The sequence below is a fragment of the Electrona antarctica genome, assembly GCF_951216825.1.
Source record: "Electrona antarctica genome assembly, chromosome: 7".
Lineage (NCBI taxonomy): Eukaryota > Metazoa > Chordata > Actinopteri > Myctophiformes > Myctophidae > Electrona > Electrona antarctica.
The window spans coordinates 31,742,770-31,760,118 of NC_136812.1; the positions used below are offsets into that span (position 1 = coordinate 31,742,770).

Below are 17,349 nucleotides of genomic sequence, written 5' to 3' on the forward strand. Positions count from 1 at the left end.
GGCTGGGCAGTCCGCTCCCCTTGCTATTGTTTGTTTCTTTAAACAGACAGATTGGAAAGGTGAGAGACATTCAGAATCAGAATGAGCTTTATTGTCACATCACAGTTTTACAGGTAAAAAAGTGGGTAATTTGTTTTTGTGCATAGTTCCCATCTTGTCATGTTTCTAGGAAAAACAAAGAAAGGGAAGAAAAGAGAGAGGGGGGGGGGGGGGGGGGGGGGTTAAGGAGATCAAGGCAGGAGAAGAAAGAGTGTTTGCCACAAACGGTACAACCAAAAGGCCTCTTACTTTATTTACAAGCTTTTGCAACAAACGGTACAACCAAAAGGCCTCTTATCTTATTTAAAAGCTTTGCTACAAACGCATAAAAAGTGTAAATTATAGATGTGCGGAACTGCGGATGCCCCCTCTTGTTTGAAAGGCAAGCATCTCAAATAAATTAAATTAAAGATAAAAGAAAGAAGAGTCTTAGCTTGGAGGAATAATGATTTGTGGCGCCTGTCCCCTGGTTTTTAGTGGACTGCTGGGACGGGCCCGACGACCTCCCAATCATCTACCACGGCCACACCTTGACCTCCAAGATCAAATTCCTTGACGTCCTGCATACGATCAAAGAACATGCTTTCATCACATCTGAGTGAGTAGCTTAGGAACCCCCTAGTTTGATATGTCACATGCTACTTAAAGCACAAGGAAATTTAGAAAATATTGCCTTATAATAGGATGTCAATGGTGGCCATACTGTACAGGCCATTTTCAACACTTTCCCCTCAGACAATTCCAGGCAACCTTTTTTCTGTTATTCAGGATATTGAAGATGCAAAATCAGCTGAGTTTGTTTTTTTTGCAATTAGATTGAGGTTGACCCTGTATTTTCCATAGATTTCCTGTACTATACTGTTGGAGTAAGGCATTGGTTAGTGTTACGGCCTATTCATACTCCAGTTTGAGATGATAGCTTATTCTATGGGTTAGAAAACTTCAACATCCAACATCCAAGTTGCTCCCCTGGTTGGATGTAGCGCGTGGATGGAACACGTTATTCCAACCAGTTCCTTTCCCCTCCATCAGGCGCCCTGGCTGGCCAGGGGGAGGCGGTTTAGAGACCAGGATTACTGCATGTTTTTAGTATCAAAGTAACTAGTAACTAAGGTTTTCAAATAAATGTAGTGGAGTAAAAGTATGATACTCTTGACGTAGTGGAGTCGACGTAAAAGTATTGGATATTGGATATTACCAAAGTAAAGTGCAAATACCTCAAAATTGTACTTAAGTACAGTACTTAAGTAAACGTACTTAGTTACCATTAACACCTGAGGCTGATTCTACAAATGCCTTCTCAATCAGTAGTTCTCCAACTTTTTCGTAATTCAAACATTTTCAAAAAGAAAAATCAAACCCTTGTGTGCAGGTACCCTGTGGTCCTGTCCATAGAGGACCACTGTAGCGTGGTACAACAGAGGAACATGGCTACTCACTTCAAGAAGGTGTTTGGGGAGCTGCTGCTGACCAAGCCAGTGGACACCAACGCAGAGGAGCTGCCCTCACCCTACCAGCTGCGCAGGAAGATCCTCATCAAGGTCAGACTCACTCAGACACTCACACACGCATGCACACACACACACACACATATGTGTGTGTGTGTGCACATCTAAATGTGTGTGTGTGATCTAAATAAAAAAATGTAAATATTGTTTGAAAAAAAAAGCCTGCCTTAGGCAGGCTTTTTTTTTGATGATGTCACTGGTAAGTGGTTGTCCACAGCCGTCATATGAGACACAGACCAAGTAGAATAGTTTTTTTACCATCAACACTTAGCAGCATAGAAGTAGAAGACTGTGTGTGTTTGCAGGTGCATGCATGGGTGCGTGCGTGTGTGCCTGCGCCCTACGCATATAGCTTAACCACAAGAAAATGCATCGACAACACGTGAGCTTGTCAATCGACTGTTTTCTACGAAAGCTTTCCCCACAATTGAGTCCGCTCAACCATACGGGGTTTAAGTGGTTAAATGACGTAGCCTTTTCTAAAGCTCAACAATGTCAATGTGTCACACAGCACAAGAAGCTGGTGGAGGGGACGCTGTATGAAGAGGTGGCCTCGGACTCTGACAATGACATCAGCAACTCGCAGAAGAACGGCATCCTGTACCTCGAAGACCCTATCGATCATGTGAGCGTGTGAGCGTGTGTGTGTGTGTGTGTGTGTCCGATCCGGTCTTGAAGAAAAGGGGTGGGAAAAAAGAAACAGTGGTTCCGGTGGTAGGTTCCACTTGGCGTCGCATTTATTTTGTTCCCCACCTAATGTGAATCAATTTTTTTCGCTAGTCGCTAGTCTTGCCACATACCAAACGATTATTATACCAAAAACTAAAGAAACCAATTTAAACCAATTTTAAACTAAGGGAATCATTTTATTTTATCCCAGGATAGCAATACAGTATAACTTTATAAAATCGTATTGATTGAGGTTAGCAATAAAGTATAACTTTGCAAGCAAACAAGACAAGTAATATCCAAATAAATAATCTAGCAATGAATCTATTTCCAAATCATCTAATGTATTTTACAAAGGTAATCTCAACACCGCTGTGTCTGCGGTAGATGCTGTGAAACTTTGAGCTCTAAGCTGGCAACCTGGCAACCATAGCTTCTCTGTGTTTTGAACGCTCGTTGCTTTTCTCTGTGTAAACACTAGAGGGTGGAAGAGGCTCAATGTCAGAGCATTTTACAGCGTTGAAGGTGATGTTATTGTGGGCGTGTGTGTTTCAGACATGGACTCCTCACTACTTTGTATTGACCCGTAACAAGATTTACTACTCAGAGGAAACATCTCACTACCAGACAACCGAGGAAGAGGAGGAGGATGAAGGAAAAGAGGTAGAGATGATGATGATGACAATTTTGATGATGAAGATAGCATTGATGATAATGCTGATGACGATGTTAATGTTGAGAGGACTATTATGAAACTATTAAACTATCGTGAAAGTCTCCACATGTGCCACATATTGTTTCCAGGCCTTCCAATGGACATAATTGGCTGTGTTTATGGGTGGAAAAAAGTGGGTTGGGAGGCCGATCTCTGTCGCTGCACTAGCGACTTCTTCAGGTTGGTCGGGGTGCCCATCCCTAGAGCTAGATGTCCTCTAGGTGAAACTCTATCTGTCAGGTGAATAGAAGCAGAAGAGACACGTGGATGTCTACACACCGTCCCACATGAGGGTTTAGAAGTGTTAAGGGACTGTACTTGAGGGAAAACCTGGGAACTGGCATAACAACTAAACTTGGCAAAATTCTAAAAAGCTTTTATCACACTTGATTTATTTGTATTGTCTTGCATCTCCACATCCATTTTCTTTGTGTCTTCTTTTTAAGCAAGTGGACTTTTCTCAAACCTGTGGCCCAAATTATAACTCGAACTTGCCTCGGGTTCTCTTTGCCACCAGGAGTGTAACAACAATGAGCAGCACTGTGCAGAGCGCTGGTTCCACGGGAAGCTGGGAGGCGGCCGTGATGGCCGCCAGGTGGCTGAGAAACTGCTGCAGGAGTACTGTGAGGGGGGGGCCAAAGACGGCACCTTCCTGGTCCGAGAGAGCGAGACCTTTGTGGGAGACTACACCCTATCGTTCTGGTGCGTCATGCTTTGTAGCTACATGTACAGTAGCTACATGTACAGTAGCTGCTTTGATGCCTTTCACCAGTAAATGGCAATTCCGGTCCTATAGAGCAGTGGTTCCCAAACACTGGGTCGGAACCTTAGAGTATATATGAATAGAGACGGCACCCGAGTTCTCCTCCCATCCACTTGCATTAAGTTGCTCAAAAGCGCATGAGGCGATTTCACTGTGCATTCTGGGTAGGAACAGAGTGCATTCTGGGATGGATTGGGCCCAAACACATGAACGTGCTGCCGCTGACTATCATTGCAGGCATTCAGCGTTCACGTGTCATCGTGAACGCGCACAATGATAGTCAATGGACCAGCGCGTTCATGTGTTTGGGCCCACGCTGCAATATCAAATTCGGCCACTATGTCCATTTCGCCTCAGGGTTTCATCCGGGTGCCGTCTCTATTCATATATACTCTAAGGTAGGAACCCATGTGTGGGTCGCGGACACATTTGTTTCCTACATATTGTTTTTAATTAGTATTATTTCAAAACATTTTAAAAAAAGCAATCATTTTCATTAATTAAAAACAAAATTCAATGATTTCTTTCAGTAATTTCCTGTAGAAATCAAAGAAAAATCAACAAATGTAGTGAAAATAGACGATCTACAAGCTCTCTATGCGGCGCAAAGCGCAACATTGTGACCTTGTAGATCTGCTATTTGGGTTGGGTCCCGGGCAAAAATCTAATTTCTCTTTTGGGTCACGGGCTAAAAAGTTTGGGAACCACTGCTATAGAGGATTAGCCTGGCTAATAAGCCAGACTCAAATCACACTGTCGTGTGGCAATTCTTTTTTGCCAATGGCTGATTCACGTCTGGCTTTAGCCAGGCTAATAGAGGATATGCACATGACATCATTGTATGTTATGCGTAAGTTTTGCGGGAATGCTCACTGAGTGGCAAGAAACAACTTCCTGGCTTTTAATAATAGGAGGAAAGTAGGGATGAATAATGAGGAGACTAGAGAAATACTCAAGGTATAGAGCAGAGGTACCAACATGTATGAACTCCACCCCCCCGCCGCCTGTTTTTGATTGAAACCTTTATTTCAGGGGAATCCAATTGAGACCAAGGTCTCTTTTTCAATGGTGCCCTGTATACAAACAAAGAACATTTACAGCAATGATTTTACATACATGACAAACACACGGTACAAAAATATATAATACAAAAACACAATTAATTCCAATTCCAATTAATTCCAACCTCCTGTAAACAACAAAACTTTCCAGGCGTTCCGGACGCGTCCAGCACTGCCGGATCCATTCCCGCCAGGAGTCGGGCTTTACGCGCTTCTACCTGACGGACAACCTGGTGTTCGACAGCCTGTACCGCCTCATCTGCCACTACAGGGACACACCACTCCGCTGCAACGAGTTTGAGATGAGGCTGGGCAGCCCTGTGCCGCAGCCCAACGCACACGAGAGCAGAGAGTGAGACGTGAAGAAGAGTGTGTGTTGGGAGAGCGATAGCATAGGAAAGAAATGTGTGTGAAGTTGCTTTATTGCCATGTGTGTATGAGTTAGAGCCTGATCGATACACCGGTTTTGGGTAAAACTTCCCAAATGTTCAAATATAGCAGAATTAGTCAAAAATAAATAATCTGCCAAAGAGTCATTTGTGTTTTTTTAAATTAGATCCAGTAGTTCTCCAGTCGATTTTCTTTTTTAAATTAACAAGATTTTGTATTTTTGACCTACTGTAATATAATATATAAACATCAGTAATTGGTGGTTTAGGAATATCCCAAAATTCTAATCTTTCCCGAGTTGTCTTTGCGTGAAAGTGTGAGGGAACTGAGTCAATGAATGACTGAATGAGACAACATGGAGGTTAACTAGTCTTTCCCTGTATTCTAGATGGTTCCATTCCAGTCTGTCCCGCGTTCAGGCTGAACACATGCTGATGCGAGTGCCCAGGGATGGAGCCTTCTTGGTGCGAAAGCGCTCCGAGCTCAACTCCTTTGCCATCTCCTTCAGGTGGAGCACACACACACACACACACACACGCAAATAAAGTGAAATCTAAAACACAACAAATAACTTTTAAAACAAAACAAAAGATAGTAGATCAATTTAGCTTGTTTGGTATATTCTTTTTTTGTTTTTGCAGATTGGATACTCTAGCGACTAGTATCAAATCTGTCTGCAGTATGAATAGACTAGAGTCTAGTCTATTCATACTGCAGACCCACATTGTATTTATGGCGGTGTGGACTTCTCTCCCTCCCTCTATGCATCCGTAGGGCGGAGGGTAAGATCAAGCACTGTCGTATCCAGCAGGAGGGTCGTCTGTTCATGCTGGGCAGCTCGGCGGAGTTTGAGAGCCTGGTGGACCTGGTCAGCTACTATGAGAAACACCCTCTGTACCGCAAGATGAGGCTCCGCTACCCCATCAACGAGGACACCCTGGACCGCATGGGCACCACCGTCAGTCACACCAATGTTTCTCAACCCTTTTTCATTTCAAGTTCCGCCAGTTTGATATGCATGATAAGGCCATGGACCCCCATTTGATACAGTATTTTTGCCTCTCTGGGGCCCCAATCTACACAGTAGAATCCTCTCATTTGTACACTCTCTGTGTAACAGACCCATAATGGTCCATTTCTATCCCTGGTGGTCCCCGGTTTTACCAGAGCAGATCCAAGAAAACAACAGACATCACAAGATATACATAAAACATACCATGACATGCCATAATAATCTATCTGGGGGAACAAAACAGGTAGTTCCAGAATTCCCACAACAGGTTGAAACGTATTTGTCCTTTATTTTACAGGAGCTTGATTACGGGGCTCTATATGAAGTTCGCACTCCTCACTTCTACGTTGAGGCCAATAAGATGCCCACAGCCTACAGGGTAAGTTTAACTTAAACCCTCCAGATCTGTTGTTCGGACGACGGTTTATGCTTTAGTGGGTATAGAGTTTTCCTCTATACTGGGAAATGAGTGTGCACAAAAGTACAAATAACTACAATAAAAAAATATATAAACTTTTTGTGTAGTCCTATATGTCGCAAAATCTCAAGGTGCACCTGAACATGTCTAACGACACCCCACTGTGCCTATGCACCACTGATTTAAATACTGCCATAATGTTAAGAGAGAATGACAGAAGTCACGCTTGTCACTCCTGTGTGTTGCAGTGCACAGTCAAGGCACTGTATGACTACCGCGCTCAGAGGGAAGACGAGCTGTGTTTCCCCAAGCAGGCCCTCATCCTCAACGTAGAGAAACAGGAGGGTGGCTGGTGAGTGTGTGGGTGTTCGCTTCAAGACTGTCCAGTGAATCGAAAAAGTAATCGCAAGAATAATAGCTATGAAAATCATTGATACACAACGATTCCATACAACAGTGGAACAAGAACTACAGTCCACCTGTCTCATTTGTCGTTCATTATCAATCATATCTATGTTGTCCTCGTCCTTAGGTGGCGAGGTGATTACGGAGGCAAGAAGCAGCTGTGGTTCCCGGCCAACTATGTGGAAGAGGTGCCCTGCTCTCCCACCCGAGAGCCGGAAAATGAAGTGGTGGTATGTGATCACACACACACACACACACACACACACACACACACACACACACACACACACACACACACACACACACACACACAGTCACAGCTCTGTCATTCATGTTCCTCCTTGTGTTTGGGTTCAGGCCACAGAGAACAGCCCGCTGGGAACCTTCCTCAAAGGCTTCATTGACGTGCCCTCATGTCATGTAGGTGAGTGTGGAAAACAACTCCATCTTCTTCACCTTCTGTGGAAAGTGGAGGCATTTCTTTACGGTGTGTCTCTACAAGAGCCTATAACCGTCTATGAGAGGGTCTCTGTGTTTGTTTGTCTGCCCGTCATGAGCTAATCTCACAAACCGCTGGACTGATCAGCACCAAACTTTGTGTGCGTTCGGAAATAGCGCACTGAGCGCACTGTGCAATGCAAACTAATAGGCGAGTGCGCTCCGGTGCGGTATTTCCGAATGCGCCCTTTGTGTGCACACTGCCAGTAGGCCACAGAAAGTTGTATAATTGTCTAAATAATATATGTTTTTTAATGAAAGTCAATCAGGCTGTGATGTAACCTTGATTAAATGTGGAGTCATACATCATAATATGACTCCACTGTGTACTGTGCAGTGTGCATTATATATACTAAGGACATTATTCAAAGTGCTAGGACATGTATTAAGGTGCAAGGAGTCAGTCCGTGTAAGCCACATAGAGGGCTGACATTGGTATAATTGGTATCCATGGGTGGTTCAAGGAAGAGCTAAAGTCCAAGTCAACTAGTCCCTGGTATAATCCACAGTAGGTCCAGGAAGAGCAAAAATAGGTCTAGGGGCCAGCCTAATGACATCGCCTGTCATCATGCCACTGAGCAAGACTCATGCCTTGCATTTCTAAAGTGTGTTTGTGTCATATCTCCATGTCTTTCCATTCCTCCATCTCCATCTCCCAGTGGTATTGAAGGATGGGAAGAGTTCCAAGCCCCACGTATTCACCGTGCACTCCCAGAATCTGTCTTCTCACCCGGTTCAGTCTCTGGATGTGGCAGCTGACACCCTGGAGGAGCTCACCGGCTGGGTGGCCAAGATCAGAGAGGCTGCTCAGAGCGCAGACGCACGGGTGAGCACTTCACCGCACCTCACTTCACCTCGCTCACACCCAGTGGTGGAAAAAAGTACTCACATGTTTTACTTAAGTATCAATACTGCAATGTTTGAAATACTTACTTAAAGTCTTGAATTCAAAATTTACTTGAGTAATAATAATAGTGGTAATAATCAAAAGCTACAAAATAACTACTAACTCAGGTTTTCAAATAATTGTAGTAAAAAGTACAATATTTATCTTTGAGATGTAGTTGAGTAGACATACTTCTCAGTAAAGTAAAGTCACAATTGTACTTACAGTAAGTACATCACTTTAGTAAATGTACTTAGTTACTTTCCACTAGGGCTTTCACTTCTAGTGATTTTTACTAGTTGCCTAGACTAGACTAGGCCTATTATTTTTTTTTTTTTTTTTTTTTTAATAAAAACTGTGTACATTGGTGACAATAACTATAATCTAGCTGATCATGAAACCTACAAAAACGTATCAACTAGTCAACTAGTACCAACAAGGTCGACTAGTGGATTTACTAGTCTACTAGTTGCTTAAAGCCCTATTTTCCACCACTGACACACTTAATCTTAAGATTAGAAAAGTGCTTATTTATTTATCACCATTAGCGCTTATTTCAAAAGTCAAACTTTGGCCTTACTTTTGGAAGCGCTCAGCTCCTCCTCCAAAGCTCAGCTCTATAAGCGGGCGGTTCCTCTCGGGTTGGACTGAAAAAAAGACCGGCGATTAGAAAGAATCACACCCTTTGTGTGTGCATGCCCTTACTGAGCAGGCATGGTCTCCATGGTAACAGATGTGTGTGTAATGTGTATGCCCTTACTGGTCTCCATGGTAACAGATGCAGGAGGAGAAGCAGATGGAGAGAAGGAAGAAGATAGCGGTGGAGTTGTCTGAGCTGGTGGTCTACTGCAGACCTGTCCCCTTCAACGAGGACAGTAAGGATGCTCTGTCTCTCTCTCTCTCTGTCATTGACATCAATGGCAGGGATTTTAAACTGTTTTTTATTTTTCATTGATGCAACTGTGGCTACTGTTTTTGCGCGCTAATGTTCCAGGATGGTTTGAAGCGTGACTCGTGGTGTAGCAGTCGGTGCTTTCTCATAATGTGATGTGGTCTCTGTCACCCTGCTGTCCTCCCAGAGATAGGGACAGAGAGGGCCTGTTACAGGGACATGTCCTCGTTCCCGGAGACCAAGGCGGAGAAGTTTGCGACGCGGGCCCGAGGGAAGCGCTTCCTGCAGTACAACAGACGCCAGCTGTCCAGGGTCTACCCCCGAGGACAGAGGCTGGACTCTTCCAACTACGACCCGCTCCCCATGTGGCTCTGCGGATCCCAGCTGGTCGCACTCAACTTCCAGACCCCGGGTCAGTGCTAGGGCTGTCGTGATGAACCATTTCATTGTGTTCTGGCATTGAACAGTAGAATATATTAAAATATATATATTTCTGTTTGCTTTTTAGCTTTCTAAAACACAAATGAAGCAGGCCAGATATAAAGAATAACAGAAATGACATAATTTAATAATAATTTACATTTTTCTAACTGCTCTGACATGTGACTTTGTGTGTTTGTGTGTCTATTAGTCGTTAGCGGCACAGTTACTGTGCTTACCGTCATGGGAGATTTAGTGGATCTATATATCATCACCATCATGATAAAAGGCACCGCTCAATTCATATGCGTGTGATTTTTATTTAATTGTGGAAATAGCCAATCTAGATGCTGTCGTAAGATGTTGATGTCACAAGTACAGTAATACAAGTGTGTGTGTGTGTGTGTGTGTGTGTGTGTTTATAGATAAGCCCATGCAGCTGAACCAGGCGTTGTTCATGCTAGGTGGAGGTAGTGGCTACGTGCCACAACCAGACATCATGAGGGACGAGTCCTTCGACCCGTTCGACAAGGACTCCCTGCGTGTGGAGCCAATCACCATCCAGCTACAGGTCAGATCCACCAGTCAGGACGCCTCTGTGTTCTTCTCTCCATCTCTTAGTTCAGTGGATCCCAGCCTTTTCTTGATCAGGGCCCACTTGGCGATCTCAAAATGTGTCGAAGGCCCACCCATCTGACCACCGAACACGGCCGTGTTAAGGCCACGTGTGTTTTCAAAGCATGTTTATTTTAATGAACATGAACAGTATTATTGTTGTTTTTATATCAACCTTATCAATACAATCTTGGCAATTATTTGCAGTATCAAAGTTCAGGGTAAACTGTTGTGTCTTTCTACAGGTGTGGTGGTCTCAAAAACATATATGAAAACTGGCAGAAAAAGATTTGCTCTCTACATAAACTTTTTAGGAAGACTCCTTTTGAAGTGAAACGTGCAAAAATATTTTGATTATAGGACCTTCGTCAGTGCTATACTGTAGGTACAGTCAGGGACGGCTCCAGGGGGGGGGGCAAGGGGGGGGCTTTAGCCCCCTCTGGTGGAGGCTTAGCCCCCCTAAGCCCCCCCTCAAAACAAGCCCAATTGACTGACTTCTATGTAAACCAAGATTCATTAGCCCCCTCTCTAAATAGCCAGCCCCCCCATAGCACCCCCAGTCACAATGTTCTGGAGCCGTCGCTGGGTACAGTACTTAGGTACTACTGTATGTGTAAATATGTTTTACACATAGCTAAGAGTAAGAAACCCTTTGGTTGTATAGTTTGTATAGCAAAGCTTGTAAATAAGCTAAGAGACCTTTTGGTTGTACCGTTTGTGGCAAAAGCTTGTAAAGATCCACACAAAAGAAAACTCTTTACCTGTACTTTTTTTTGGAAAAAGCACTCAGGCTTTCTTCCTTTTTCCCGCCTTGATCTCCTGACAGCTCCCCCCCCCCCCACCCTCCCCTTTTTCCCGCCTTGATCTCCGGACTCCCCCCCCCCCCCCCCCCTCCCCCAACTCTTCTTCCCTTTCTTTGTTTTTCTTGGGAAAAAAATTACACAATGGGAACTATGCACAAAAAAAAAATTCACCCACTTTCTTACCTGTAAAACTGATGTGACAATAAGGCTGATGATTCTGATACTGTATTGTTATGTATTTGACCATATTGTGCTGTGTGTGTGTGTCAGGTGCTGGGAGCCCGCCATCTGCCGAAGAACGGCCGCAGCATCGTCTGTCCTTTTGTGGATGTGGAGATAGGTGGTGCTGAATATGACTGCAGCAAGAGTAAGACCGATGTTGTAGGTGAGACACCGTGACTTTCTTTGTTTTGTTTTCCGTTTTTTTCATTTCCCAATAAAAAAAACATAAGTGTATGTCAGTGTCAGTATAGGATAAATTGTTCACAACCAATATCCCAAAAAATATAAACGTTTAAAACTGTGTACCTATAGGAGGAGTAGCCCAAAGTATACATATGGGTACACGTATCTTGTATGTCAACATTTGAGAAACAGTGACTTTGAATCCGCTTGCATGCTGAATGAATGCCAAAGCCTGTAGAATCATTGTCACGTTCTTTCCCCCATACAGCGGACAACGGGCTGAACCCTGTGTGGGTGCAGAAACAGTTTGTGTTTGACATCCACAACCCGGCCTTCACCTTCCTGCGTTTCACCGTCTACGAGGAGGACATGTTCAGTGACCCAAACTTCCTGGCCCAGGCTACCTACCCTGTGCGCTCCCTCCGGACAGGTGTGTGTGCGTGTGCGTGGAGGGGGGACAGTTTCTGTGGGTAATAGTGAGCAAAAAAGAAAATATATTTTCTTTTAGAACAATATAAAATTATTTTCAAGAAATTACGGGAAAGTCAAAGAAATTACATAAAATAGAAAACAAATGTTTAATTAGTAGTAAGAATAGGCTCTCGTGTGTGTGTGTGTGTGTGTGTGTGTGTGTGTGTGTGTGTGTGTGTGTGTGTGTGTGTGTGTGTGTGTGTGTGTGTGTGTGTGTGTGTGTGTGTGTGTGTGTGTGTGTGTGTGTGTGTGTGTGTGTGTGTGTGTGTGTGTGTGTGTGTGCACGTGCGTTCAATAACAGGGTCTCTTCAGCTCTTAAAATAATAATTTATTATTTTTATACTGTCTCAGTTCTAAATTTGTCTGCATTTTTTCATAACTTCCAATTTCATTTGTTTATCCTTTATCCTGTATTCATTCTCTTTACTGATTAGACAAAATTGGTATCCTGACCTGAAATAGTATTTTCTGGTTTAGCTGGAGAGATGGAGATGTTACCGAACAAATACTTCATAGCAATGATCGTTATCTTTTTAACTAAGAAATACAGTATAACTTACAACCCGTTTAACATCAGTACTAACTTCATTCAATCAAAGCAGCTTAATGGATTGCCGGCTTCCCACAAGCAAACCTGAGAAACCCGAGCTGTCTCGTCACAAACCTCTAACATTATGAGAGAACCATAACACTCCAGACACCCCCTGTTGTTTTAATATGCAATGACAAATAAACAATCTAACATCTGTTCTGCATTGCCTGCTGTTAGGCTACAGGAGTGTCCCGCTGAAGAACAGCTACAGTGAGGAGCTGGAGTTGGCATCTCTTCTGATCCACATTGAGATCGTCAACGCTAAGGTACTGTATAATTCAAGTTGTCTTTGAATTGTTAAATCTTATGCCGTGTACGAATTGGTTCTTCAACATTGAAGTATTTACATTATCCAATAGCAACCTTTTGAGTTACTCGAAGGTGCTGAGTGAGTGAATGGTTCCTACTTCTATGTGTACACTGCACAGTGAGGAGTCATCATGTGCCTTGTTCTCGTCCTAAATCAGATTAGAAACTTGTCATGATTCACTTGTGCATCCATAATAATAGAACATCCATGTGAAAAATAAATAGTACGTCTGATTTTAGGAGGAGGATGATGAGAACCTGTACACATCCATCCAGCGTCTGCGGGATCGGACCAGCGAGCTGTCCAACCAGGTGTCCGTCCTGGAGCGGTCGGGCTCCGCCGACATCAGCTACCAACAGAGTCTGGAGGAGCTGAGGGCCGCTCAGGACCAGCTCAGCGAGCTGGTGGAGGCTCGTAACCGCAGGTACCGGGACTGTGTTTTCATCATGATTTTATACAGGACTGGGTTTTCATTATGTTTTTATATAGGCCAGTTGTTCAAACAGAAACTACAGATGTTAGTTGTTGATGGTCAGGGGAGTATGAACAAGAGTTCCATACTGGACTGGATAACAAATATCCAGTAAGATAAGATTATAAATAACCATTACAAATTTGTCCATAACTGAAATACACATAACTTAATTTAATGATAACTAAAAGCCGTTCTTGTCGCTGCAATAGCAGATCTACAAGCTCATAGCGCGCCACCGAGTGGCGCGCTATGAACTTGTAGGTCTGCTATTGCAGAGCAACTTCTACTGGTTGGTGGGGGCACCTGTTTAGTGGGAGGGGAACATTAGGGAGACGGGGGACTGTAGAGAAAATGTAAAAACAACCTTTTACTCACAACAACACTTTATCATCTCCTTTCAGGCTCACGGAAAAGAAGAGGAGGGAGAAACTGAGGCAGCAGGTGGCGGCTAAGCGTAGCTGAGCTTTTGTTGCTTACCGCCGTCCCAAACGGTGCCTGATATTTCCCACCACACCAGTGCTGTGCAGCCACTGCATATGGAGAAACTTTGGAATAACTGGAATAATCATGCTACACACTACACAATAATATATTGGCTAAGACTATAGCACAGCAGTGCATCAGAGTAAAAACAAAAAACATTAAATACAGCATATAGAAGCATCTCATGGACTCACTTAGTAAACTTAGTAAAAAAAAAGGATATAAGGGAGCAGAAAACTCAGGTTACATGAAATGGAACTGAGACATACTGTATTTGGATGAAAAAGGGAACAGAGGGGCACGTGTAGCAAAAAAGCTAATATCTGTGCCTTCAACGTCAATATGGGACACAGCGTTTTGTCTGTAGGGTATAAGCTGTGTACGCTACAGTGTGAGTCAGCCGATACTATAGGCCAGGCTCAGTATCTGAACGCACAAGGCGTTCTCTCAAAGAACTGGAATAGTGGGCCATGTTAAGGACCACAGGGAATGGTTTGGTCTGGCCAACAAAATATACAATACAGATTTCATTACTCAAAGGGATTTTCTTCGTTTCTTAAGCTGAGGAACAGAATGAAGACTAAAGTCTACTCCTCATAATCAAGACCAAAGTCTTTTCTGGGTGATCAGATGAACCCAGATATACAGCCCCCTTCCATGGGGATGGCCGGGTTCCCATCATAGAGCCTTCATGTTCTGCCCGGGAGAGCACAAAAACAGCATTGGACTATGTTTTAGCTACATCATCACCAAACCACACCTAGAAGGTATTTTTAATATAAAAAAATCACACCCGTGTGAACTGAGTGGTGTAAGGTCTTATATAGACTGATCAGCTGTGGTCTGACGTAATGTCTGATGTAATGAAATCACTGGGTGACCATAGCAACCGTGCTCATTTTTTGAGCACAGACAGACAGACTAACAAAGCCAGTTGTAGGAGTGGTTTACACCACTCAAAAATAAATAAACAATAAAGGGCTCTTAATATACTACCTTCACGTCTAGAAGGGGAGTAGAGTGGAAAGGAGTGGAAACAGAGATAGCTGTGCTCCCCGGATGTCACCTACAAAAAAGGGGCTCAGGCTCATGACCAAACAAGGGCTATCACAGAGAAATACTTGCAAAGCATCTTACCTGCCGGTTGCGCATCACACATATAGCACACACCCATGATCAGTGTGTGTCGCCTCGCCTGACAGAAGGAGTCAAGGAGATAATAAGACAGGACTCTGATCCAGGATCAGTGTCCATCACCTGACAATAGGAGGTGGTAAGACTGTTCTCTGATCTCCTGCTCCCCCCAACTCTTTCTTTGCCTTTCTTTTGTAGCTTCTACCCTCTCGCCATCTATTTCCTGTCAAATATTTGTTGTTGTATATAACATTTTATTTATCGCAAGTGTAGATCCTGTTATAATAGATGAAAGAACATGGTAAAAGAACAATAACGCAGAAAATAAAGAAATCCTTTCTACAGGAGCTATTCGGTGTGCAGACCTTTCTGTTCAACTCTACAAGGCATTGTTTGATCCAGCACCTATCTGGACATTGGGATCTGTGTGTCTTTTTATTGTTTCTTAAACAAATCATAATAGACACAGACAGTAAATGTATATATAGAAACATTGATCTGAACCTGGAAGTCCCTTTTAAATGTCCCCACAGACACAAACCTCTCCTCCCTACACAGCTAATGCACTGGGCTAAGACTTCTATGCAAAGGTGATCTTCTCTACCTCACCCACGTGTAGCAGCCATTTTGGAAAGAACTCTTCCTACTTATGGTAGGTACAGTGGCTCTCAAACATTTTACTTTCAAGGATCCCCATAACTCTGAGAGTGTATAAAAGGAACCAAATGGACCCGTAAGGTACACACCTATACAGGGCCATTTGGAACACACTCAAGGACGACCCACTGGTGTAGCAGAGTGTTTCCAGTGATCTAACATGCCCAATAGCAGCACCCTGACTCTGTTTTACCAGAAAGGAACAGAGCTTTAATTACCGTAGTATCATCGACACCTGTGAAGGAAATAGGGAAGGGGCCCAAGTTCTTTCCAAAATGGCGTATGTGCATAGAGCCTAATGTTTGTCTCTGTATCTATGCTAAGTACCGGATTGTACCGAATATAAGATGACTCTGATTATAAGACGACCCCCATTTTTCAAGACTCATTTGTGGAAAAAGAACATTGAATGTCAAATGGTCTAATCCCCGATTATAATACGACCCTGTTTTTTAGGATATTTCCATTGGAAAAAAACGTCTTATATTCAGGCCAATAGGGTATTACTACTCTGCAATTAGACATTATGCGCAAGTTCCTGTTTGTGTTTAATAATGCACTTTAATGCTAAATCATTTTAAAACCGAGAATTTGTAAATAATGTGCAAAAAGAAATAAGCAATGATATTTTCTAGCATCAAAGCAGAGCCAGTTAACCCTGTAAGACCCAACGATGCTTCTCGGTAACATTTTTATTTTAATTAATCACTTAATTATTTTTATTTTCTATTTTCTATTTTTCTATTTTCTAGTATTACTAGTAATGACACGGCTGATAATTCAAGATAAGAAAGTAATGTCTGCACACTAACTTTGCAAAAGCTCCCAGTCAAGTATTTATTGACAGTTGACAATTCACCCTGGTCTGGTTTTGTTTGACCGGCTGGGAGATGATTAAACATGTACAGTACAAAACAGTCAGTTAATAGCTCACTGTAGCTTTTCATGAAGAAAGTAAGACCATTTAAAGTAGACGATGCAGCCACTTAGAGAGGAGACCAAAAGGATTAAAGCAAGTAGTCTACAGATTCTGCTGTAGAGGTGAAACTGCTGCAAAAGAAGAAACAACAGGAATGAATAAATATAACAAACACTGAGCTGTGGCAAACGGACAAATTGGAAGCCCCACCACCACAAAATAAGGAAAATAGTAGTGGTGGAGACGTGTTTTTTTGGGGCTGTAATATTTATTTTCTTTTTTCTTTTACATACTGTAGGCTACATAAATAATGCTACATTCAGAGGCTAGTATAAAGTACAGAAGCTGAACAGTATGCAATGGGTTGAAGATTAGGTAATTATAGATAATCTAATGTGCTTCTGAGCATACTATGGCATTTGTAGTTAGTAAAAAATACCATTATTATTCCACGTGAGGCAAATAAATCCCATACAACATTGTGGTAAAACATTACTACAACTGTCGCAGTAAGACATGATGATGCGTGGCAATGTCTCCGCTTGAGTGTCCCTTTCTAGTTAGTGATTCACTTCCTACAGTGTCACGTCACAACCTTAGAGCTACTGTATACCAGACAGTGACTCTATGCTCTCAGTGGGTTCTTGGAGAGGAGTGCATCTCAAAATGATCTCTAAATGATTTCTCACCGATATTTGTTAGGGTTGCAAACAATGCCCAAAGGATCTAATGACTGTTCCCAGTAGTAGCCTTGGTGCTTTGCTCTTGGGATTCTTGTTACAGTAGGTGCCATATCAGTCTATAGGGAA

At 43.0% G+C, this 17,349-nt stretch overlaps 1 protein-coding gene across 2 annotated transcripts in view; it reads left to right on the top strand.

Annotated features, from left to right (window-relative positions):
• Window positions 1-15,784, top strand: part of LOC306925788 (1-phosphatidylinositol 4,5-bisphosphate phosphodiesterase gamma-1-like) — a 34,711-nt gene extending 18,927 nt beyond the window's left edge. The window contains exons 12-32 of one of the 2 annotated variants that reach the window (XM_079504862.1): window positions 517-637; window positions 1,412-1,580; window positions 2,059-2,172; window positions 2,772-2,879; window positions 3,449-3,633; window positions 4,907-5,107; window positions 5,534-5,653; window positions 5,920-6,103; window positions 6,456-6,540; window positions 6,831-6,927; window positions 7,108-7,210; window positions 7,338-7,404; window positions 8,138-8,304; window positions 9,143-9,239; window positions 9,444-9,668; window positions 10,102-10,247; window positions 11,365-11,479; window positions 11,768-11,929; window positions 12,740-12,828; window positions 13,112-13,296; window positions 13,749-15,784. In XM_079504862.1, coding sequence (XP_079360988.1) covers window positions 517-637; window positions 1,412-1,580; window positions 2,059-2,172; window positions 2,772-2,879; window positions 3,449-3,633; window positions 4,907-5,107; window positions 5,534-5,653; window positions 5,920-6,103; window positions 6,456-6,540; window positions 6,831-6,927; window positions 7,108-7,210; window positions 7,338-7,404; window positions 8,138-8,304; window positions 9,143-9,239; window positions 9,444-9,668; window positions 10,102-10,247; window positions 11,365-11,479; window positions 11,768-11,929; window positions 12,740-12,828; window positions 13,112-13,296; window positions 13,749-13,809 — 2,801 coding nt within the window. In that variant the 3' untranslated portion in view covers window positions 13,810-15,784. Of the gene's footprint in view, window positions 1-516; window positions 638-1,411; window positions 1,581-2,058; window positions 2,173-2,771; window positions 2,880-3,448; window positions 3,634-4,906; window positions 5,108-5,533; window positions 5,654-5,919; window positions 6,104-6,455; window positions 6,541-6,823; window positions 6,928-7,107; window positions 7,211-7,337; window positions 7,405-8,137; window positions 8,305-9,142; window positions 9,240-9,443; window positions 9,669-10,101; window positions 10,248-11,364; window positions 11,480-11,767; window positions 11,930-12,739; window positions 12,829-13,111; window positions 13,297-13,748 lie in introns of both variants that reach the window. The other variant, XM_079504861.1, reaches the window with a different exon arrangement.
• The last annotated feature ends 1,565 nt before the right edge of the window (window positions 15,785-17,349 follow it).